The sequence below is a fragment of the Corvus brachyrhynchos genome, unplaced genomic scaffold, assembly GCF_000691975.1.
Source record: "Corvus brachyrhynchos isolate BGI_N302 unplaced genomic scaffold, ASM69197v1 scaffold103, whole genome shotgun sequence".
In the NCBI taxonomy this organism is placed as follows: Eukaryota; Metazoa; Chordata; class Aves; order Passeriformes; family Corvidae; genus Corvus; species Corvus brachyrhynchos.
In genome coordinates this window covers 6029030-6037628 of record NW_008237436.1, presented here as the reverse complement: position 1 = coordinate 6037628, position 8599 = coordinate 6029030, and the positions used below count along the sequence as shown (strand labels likewise).

General features: G+C 44.0%; 2 protein-coding genes across 2 annotated transcripts in view; both read left to right on the top strand.

Annotated features, from left to right (window-relative positions):
• The first annotated feature begins 2 nt into the window (after positions 1 to 2).
• On the top strand, positions 3 to 3298 carry RPL21 (ribosomal protein L21). Its single transcript, XM_008631464.2, has 5 exons — positions 3 to 30; positions 587 to 648; positions 1660 to 1772; positions 2420 to 2570; positions 3160 to 3298. Exons 1-5 carry the CDS (start codon positions 3 to 5, stop codon positions 3247 to 3249), a joined length of 444 nt encoding a protein of 147 aa, XP_008629686.1. The 3' UTR covers positions 3250 to 3298.
• A 5056-nt stretch (positions 3299 to 8354) lies between these two features.
• The window catches only part of RASL11A (RAS like family 11 member A), a 2351-nt gene continuing 2106 nt past the window's right edge, over positions 8355 to 8599 (top strand). Inside the window, exon 1 of the mRNA XM_008631491.2 lies at positions 8355 to 8500. Coding sequence (XP_008629713.1) covers positions 8355 to 8500 — 146 coding nt within the window. The remainder of the gene's footprint in view (positions 8501 to 8599) is intronic.

Sequence of the window (8599 nt, the reverse complement as noted above, 5' to 3'; positions counted from 1 at the left end):
ACATGTTCTCGAGGCCATTCCGCAAGCATGGTGAGTATCCCTTACAGTACCAACACTGCATCCAGTTACTGACCTGATGGGCCTCTGCAGTCCCTGAGGATGGACTGCGAAACAAAGGCTTGTGCCAAAGGATTTCTGACAACTTGGGCTAGAAACTGGGGCCGTACGCAGACGTACGCTGAACTCTTACAGCAAATGCATTGGTATTCTAATTGCTTGACAGTAGTCATAGGGCTAATTCTGTCAGTGCTTGAAAATTAATTTAAAAGTGATGAAACTATTTCAGCAGTTACTTAAAACATAGAGGGTTTTTTCCTCTGATCAATAAGCAGTTCCATTTGTATTGATATATTAAACAAGTCTCTTCAACTTCGGCATTAGGAACACAAATTAATTTTTCTTTAGCTGAGTATTTTAAAAATTTGAAGTGTGTGAAGTGTGTAATTACTGCTTTAAAAAAACATGGTTTGATTTTTGAGGTATTCAGGAAAATTCTATCAAATGCATGATGTGTATCCCCCATCCTTTTTTATGTATGTGTGAAATTCTGGGCTTCCTAAGTATCCAAATTTGTATCTCTTAACAGGAGTTGTCCCTCTGGCTACCTATATGCGGATCTACAAGAAGGGTGACATAGTTGATATCAAGGTACTTTCTGCAGTGCTGTGTAACTAAAAGCTAAAGCAGTGTGGTCCTGTGCAGTCTCCAGTTCCTTGGGGTGGACTTTTTTGTTAACTGGGTCACGTGTATCAACACAAGCTCGCTTTCGGAGCAATATTGGAACGACAGTGCTTCCGGACCAGTGGCAGCACTTCAGTGTCATATGCTGGTGTATGTGGGGTTTTGTAGATGAATGTCATTTGGCTGTGCTTTGTTATGGTGTGTTCAGCTGAAAAACAGGAGTGAAATATGCCATAGCTAATGTTTGAGTTGGCTACTGGCACTACTTTCATAGGAACTTCAGCTGTCGTTTCAGTAGATGTTCTGTTTTGCTCGACTTGAGCTTTCTCTTCAGATGAGCCATGATTTATGGTGGGGCAGTTCGTAGTTATGTGATTGCAAAGCTATGTTAAAACTAGAAATTGAGAAATAAATCTAAGGATCCATCATATATATAAATATGGGGGGGGTTGAAGTAACATTTCCTGTCGCTTGGTATTTTTTAGAACTTTTAAAGTTAACTGTACTTTCATAACTGAGTTGTAATGAATGTGAAAGCCTTTCACCTAGGATTCCTACATTGTTGAATCCTTCGGTTTAATTTGTAACGCCACGTTCTTGTAACAGTCACACAGAAGGTGGTGTACAATTTGCTTGTTTGTTGTTTGACTCTTGGAGAATGTACTGCTCAGAATTGACAATTCCTGACGCACTGGAGCTTGATGATGAATGTCTCTTGTGATTGCTTGCTCTTTCTGTAAGCAAAGTGATCAGTCATTTCACCGACACTGAAAGCAACCAGAACTGATGTAGCAAAATTTGGTAGTTTTCAGATGCAAAGTGCATGGTTATAAATTCCAGCTTAAAATGGAAATATTTTAAAATTAATCTCAAATATTTTGAAATGTATACTTCAAATTACTTCTGAAGGAAAAATTCTTGATGCTACCTTCCCCCCCCCCCCCTTTCTTTTTTTCCTCTTCTTTTGCTTCTTAACAGGGTATGGGTACTGTTCAAAAAGGCATGCCCCACAAGTGTTACCATGGCAAGACTGGAAGGGTATATAATGTTACTCAGCATGCTGTGGGCATTATTGTTAACAAGCAGGTTAAGTAAGTAATGAAATTCCATGTATTGAAACTTGGTATTTGAGAAAGTTGACCTGTAATTGCACCCTCCTTTCACTTTGCCAGTTGGACAGTTATTGTCTTTATTGGTCATTCAAGGTGGGTAAAGTGTATTTCCTTTTTATAACCCAAGCAAATGATGCTCATTTGACTTGGATCCTGTCAGAGGAAACAGTTTTTGTTTTTCTTACCAGCACCTAAAGTCCCATTACCTAGCAGGGGTTTTCAGCCAGTGTGCTGGTACTGAAGCCCTTTATAAGTATTAGTCTGTAGCTATATCCAGCTGGTTTTTGTACAGACAAGCTGGTTTTTTTTGTTCCAGGAGCTGGACTGCTGTGCATTGGTAATAAAATGACTTGTTTGTATGCTAAGAGGCTAAAATTATGTATTCTCCACAATTTTAATTTGAAAGTGTCAGCTTATGGTTATATATTATACTGTTATACATTAATAACCTTTTGGTTATGTGTAACTTACATCTGATGTGCGTCTGCAGCTGTGTGTTGAGGTATTGGCCTTTAAAGAAAAATTACCTGTAATTGAGCTTCTGGAGTTACTTTTGTAAGGGCTGTAGGTCTTGCTTTAAAGTGACCTTTTTCAAGTGTGGATTAAAAACTGACTCCCTGTTTTAGGGGCAAGATTCTGGCCAAGAGAATCAATGTGCGTATAGAGCATATTAAACATTCCAAGAGCAGAGACAGCTTTCTGCAGCGTGTGAAGGAAAATGAAAGGAAGAAAAAGGAAGCAAAAGAAAAAGGCATTTGGGTTCAACTCAAACGTCAGGTAATGTTTCTATTGGGGTCACAGTCCTTCTTCAGGAGATTACTTAATTCGTGGAGTAGCAGCTGCATGCAGTGCATCAGCGTCCGGGCTGTCTGGGATGTTTGGTGCCTGAGCAGAACTGCTCTGTGCTGGGTGAAAATTGTAGCTGTGAACAAAGGGTTGGGTGCTTCCTGTTCTGTTGCTAATCTGCAGCAGCAGCAGCTCTGGATGGTTTTATGGTCAGTAGAGTCTTTGTTTTAATTGAACTTTAAGTTGCAACAGGTTCTGTTGTAACCCTTGAAATAAAGAATAACCAGACTTCACAGAAGATACAGTGGCTAGTGCTTCTGTAACTGCAGGATACATCACTCCATGTTCATTGGGTTGGTCAGCTGCAGAGAGTAAAGCATAAGTTTTTTAATTCAGCAGCACATTTTCTAGCAGATCATTTTCTTACTGCTACTTCTTGAATCAAATTTATGAGATTAGGAACGGTAAAATTGCTGTAGTGTTTATATAGTGAGGTGCTAAATGGTTGACAGTGTTGTTTTCTGAAAGGTTTTTGAGCTGTAGTGCCATGAGTTTTTGTTTTTTATTTTTCTGTTTACAGCCTGCTCCACCAAGAGAAGCACACTTTGTGAGAACTAATGGCAAGGATCCAGAGCTGCTGGAGCCAATTCCCTATGAATTCATGGCATAATGCACGTTTAAAAAAAAATAAATTAAAGATCTGGTTTTGGACAAGTGTATGTGATTGTGGCTGATTCATTTAGTTGGGTTTGGGGTTTTTTTTGTTTGAACAGATGCTTTAGAAACCTTTTATTGAAGTTTATTTATTTAGCTTGCATTTACCATGATGCTTAGTCATTTAAATCATCTGCAGCTTTTGCTGACGAGTTTAGTCATATACATAGATTATAAATGCTAGAAACACTGAAATTTGCTAGTGCTTAGTAATGATCATGAGGTAATATGAGGGGACATGGAATATTTCACCGGCAAACTAAGAACTTGTACCAAGAACTGTCCAGTGTCACTTAAAGGCTTTTTTTTTTTTTTTTTTTTTTTTTTTTTTTTTTTTTTTTTTTTTTGTAGGAAAAGAGATAATGGCCTTCAGATTTCATTGATACAAGGTTTTGGCTAAGGGGCCTCATGACTACCAAGGAATTGTTGAAGCCATTTTTGAAAACAACCTCTCTAGAGAATGGCCTGTGGGCAGATTTTGGTGTTCCACCATTGTAACCTGCAGAACAATGTTTAACATCCCCATGCCAATAAGCATTCTTACAAAAGTAGTTTAGAAACAAGGTTTTAATTCCAAAACTGCCAGCCTTTGTATTTTGATTTTTAACTTTTTAATTGGCTGGCATAGCTAAACACTTGGATTTTACATGTTTGTTGCATGCCTGTTGAATGTTGTAATGAATTCCTCTCATCCCAGATTTACTGATCTCTCACAAAAGCCCAGTGCTACCTGTGCAGTTTCTTACATGGAAGAAGATCTTCAGCTGAGTGTTTACTAACCAGTGCTGGTTTAGTGAGCTTTGTTTGGAACAGCGTGAAGCTTGCTAGAGACTGCTGAAGGTAACCTCCTTGGTTAGCCTTGAAAATGCACAGTCTCAAGATTAATTGTGTTGTAGTTACAGGTAAATAGTACTTTACCTTGAAGTGTCATGTCAGGCATTGCTCAGCTACCTTCAGTAAGTGATGTAAAAGTAACGTCTCCATGTAGAGAGAATACTAGAGAAGCAAGTGACTTCAAGCTCTTTGTAGGTGTTGACTGTTGAAAATTACTGAGCAGTGAATTGCAGCATTTAAAGTGTGGGAGTAAGAAACAGGGAGATGATGAAGTTTGCTTTTTACCTAACTCAATCGTGGGTGTTTCCACTCCCATGGAATTAATGTAGGTTTCGGACCTTGAATTCAGTCTGGCTTGGGCTGGAATTTAAGGGTTAGGTGGGCTTTAGGTGCTAGAGTTTCAAAGGTCCAGTGAGCAGATTGCTATGTTTGAGGTTTTCCAAGCTTCCATCTCAGAAGATGCAGCAGGCTGTATAGATGGAATGACTTTGGAAGTGACTTGAAGGAGCTTGCCCCTTAGCGGACTGATCCATGAGAGTAGTGCTGTATTTTGACACCAGAGGTGTTGGACATGGCGTGCAGCACTGTATCCTGAAGCCCTCACTGTTGCACCTTATGCACTTGGCTTTTACGGTCAAGCGGCTTTTCTTGGAGCAGCAAGATTTGTGTACTTTATCAACCTCTTTGGCTTGTCAGTTTCCACAGCCATTTAAAATTGGCATTTGCCTCCCAAGATAAGCATCATTTTCCACTAGGCTTTTTAGGAATTAAGTGGGAGGCTATTGGATACAAACTTTGGTGGTGACATGTTAAATTTGCTTCTCATGCATGCGTGTCTAAGCTATTTTGGTTCTGTGTTTGGTTTGTACGCATTTGTCAAAATCACGGTGGATTAGCTGTATCAGCATGATGAAATGATTAACATCCTAAGTGGGGCATAGTTCTAAACTTTTGAACTTATTTTCAACAATTTGGAATAATAAGACTGGACAGCATTACAGTGGTCTTGTTTAAGAGCTGTGCTCCCTGAGGCACTGCATTGCAACACTTTCCAATTTAGTAAAAGTGTTTTTAAGGTTACTACGCCAACGGCAGTTCGTCATAAATGCATATTTGGAAGCCCTGCGTGGGCTGGGAAGAGAGGGAGGAAATGCCTTCCTTGGTCAGAGTTCCCAGAAACAACTGAAAATGAAGCTGGGTTTGTACAGGAGGAGAATAACCTTTTTTTGTTTGTTTTTAGTGTTTGGAAACAGGACAGATAAACTAAGGTGTAACCTGTCTGTTTGTTGCACTCAGTGCTGTGGGGTTTTCATGATCACCTGAGGTTTGCAGAAGCACAGCCCAGACACTTAACAGGTCTCAGCACCTGCTGCTGAAGTTTGCTTCCTGTGTGTTTGGCTGCCCTGTTTTTGCACAATCCTGACGAAAGAGGGAGATCTGTGAATTGGGAAAAGCTGACGAGCTGCCTGTTAGGACATCTCAGTCCTGAGCTGAAACGTGAAGCTTATTCCTTACAGGGTTTGGAGTCACAAGTTTTGATTTGCCCTGGAAGGGGTTTGACACACTAAACCCATAAGCTGTTACCAGTTCTCTGCAGTCCTGTTCTGAGGCTCCTTTACTGTCACAAACCTTTACTGCTGGTTCCCTGCCAAAAGCCCTGGCGAAATCTGTTGTCTCCTAGAGAAGCAGCAAGGAAGCTGCCTTCTGAGCTGTTGCCTTCATCTTTTTTAGCATGTTGGCAACACTGGGATTTGAGATTTCCTGAGGACTGTGTAGGCAGGGAAGGTCAGTGAAAGGGCAGAAAGGACTGGGAAGGAGGAGGAGAAACCGTGTCAGTGCAGAGGCTGCAGGCTGAGGACCCCAGGAGGGAGCAGAGCAGGGAGCAGGGCATGCCCCTGAGTGGGGCAAGGGATTTTATAATCTTCCCATTGTATGTATTGGATGGAGTAAACAGTCTTGATGTTCTCTCTTTTTTCCTTCTCAGCACAATCCTGGACTCAGCATATTCGTGGCCCTCACGGTCAAAAAGATGGCTGGCATCCCAGGTGCTGTGCTGGAGTGTCAGCAGGGGCTGACATCCCGGGGGTGCCAAGAGCTGTGCACGCACCTGCCGGAGAGAGTGGCCTTCCCTGTGCCGGCACAGGCAGGACAGGCTCACCTTGTGCTTGAGGAGGCACTGTGGGTTCCTGTAGTTCAGACTGTGTTGTGAAAAAGACAGGGTTAAACTGGGCCCACCTGGGTAGGACCTCCTGACTGGGGTGTGGGTAATGTCTCCCACAGTGCAGGGGCACCCTGTTGCTGCAAATGGTCTCCTTGCACAGGAAGAAGGTGCCAGCTATCCCTGCAATGTGGAGGGTGGTGGTATGAAAGACACGTTATGAGTTTTTTGTGTCCATGCATTGGCTTCAGTGGATGCCCTGCTAAGGTCTGTGTAAGAATCAAGTTACAGCTGTGGGGATTTACATGGTCATAACCATCCTTGCTCAAGCATGGGGTAGGAACATTGCTCTCACCAGCAGCACCCATACAGCATAAGAACCCAGAAAAATACAAAAAAAACCAAACTCCAGAGGCTCTCAGGATGTCCTCCCTGCCACCGTCACAGGAGTAGGACACCTGCTCTCTCCCTGAAAGTACTGCTGTTGAATGTTACTGCAGCTTGGAATAGGGAGATGTGTCAGGCAGCAGTATGGCATACCTGGCACTGAGCAGTGTTCCTATGGGAAAGTGGATAGTGGTGGACCATAGGGATAGTGGCATAGGCCACCTGCAGACAGTGGGTGAAAAGGTAAAGCCTGGTGCTTCCAAATGGGGCCTGCAGAGCCAAGAAAGGCCCCTTGGAATAGCTTTGAAGCCCACACGTCCCAGGAGTGCTTAGTCTGCAGGATGGGGATGGCTAAGCTGAGCCTCAACTGCTTCAATTTACTGAGCTGTTCCTGTTGCATCTTGGGTAGGTGTTGGTGGAGACATAGTCCATCGCACCCTGAACATTAATTTGTTCACAGGGTGTCCCACATGGGCTTGGGCAACGTTATTTCTCTGCTTGAGCATCCCCATTTGCCCTTTGGGGGTGCTCCCAGCAGTAGGCAAGGCAGCTTGAGTTCTACAGCTGCCCAGAAAGGGGCAGCTCCTCAAGGTTTGAGAAGGGTGGTTGGTTAATACTGCTTTAATAGCTCAGCACCTGGGAATCATCTGTCTGGGATGGACTTGTTTCAGTAGCATTTTTTCAGAGGCACACTGAATGTACTCTAATAGCTGTTCTGTAAAGGAATGTATAAAAATAGCTGCTGGTGGCACTGTGAGGCCAAAGACAAGTGATCCCCTGACAACAGGAGTAGATGACAATAGCAGGAACCTCTGGAAACCAAAAGCTTTTAGTGATACAAGAGAAATCTTGTTTCCCAAAAGAAAGAGCTTGCTGGCATGATGGGGAGTGAAGTAGAAACCTTAGAGGCAATACGTTTTGGCAGTCAAAAGGGGCCCTGGTGTTACCATAGGGGTTCTTAGGCACTGGAGTACCACAAATAATCAACAGTGCTTCTTCCACCATGCTTTTCAGCAGGTACTACTTTAACTGATGTTAATTAGTACTGTTGTAACTCAGCTGCCTGTGTGTGAGCATCCGGGGTCACCTGGGCTGCTTTTGGGGCATCAACCCCACATCCAGGGCCCAGCAGCTTTCACAGTGGCTCCATCCTTCCATGCCATGAGATCAGTCCTTTCGTGTACCATCCACTATCCTCTTCCATGTTGTGTCCTGCTGGCATGTGCTGTCTCCCTGATAAAAATTAAAGCAGCCTCTGAACAGATTATTTATCTTTCAAGCACTTAGACACTTGCAAAGCAGTGCACAGCAGGAGCCACGGCAACAGTTTGTGGAGACTGAAACATTCACACAGCTGCTTGCAGGTCTGAGGCTCATTTAAGGGCAGCCTGTGGTGGAGCACCATTCTCTGAAACTTTACTATTTAAAAAACCCAAAAAGCCCAAGCAAGACCACTCAGGTTTCAGGTCTGGCTGTTGCTTGATCCACAAGCTGGATTTTCAACACTGGCTGTAAAGGGATGTGTTCAGGTGTGGGAAACAAAATAGTCTGAGGTAGAAGAATAAATAATTCCCTTTCTTTCAAGACTGGACTTCCTCACTGCAGGGAGGGTGGTGCATTAAGCCAGAGCCCGTTGCAGTTGGGGCTGGTGTGGTTGTGCAGGTGCACATCTCAAGCCCAGGATGGCTTGTGCTGACATCTGCCCGCCTCCCTCGGGTGGGGGGATGCCCAGACATGGGCCGCAGGGTGCATGGCCTGCCCAGGCTATCCCCCAGCCCCCCGGTGCCTGCGCCCGCCGGGGCCACCCCACGCCCTGGGAGCGGGGAAGGTGGGAGAAAGGGGAAGGGGTGTAACCCGGGTGGGCAGCGAGGGGACGCGCCCGCGGGGCAAGTGCGGGGAGGGCTGCGGGGGACAGCCGGGGCTGGAG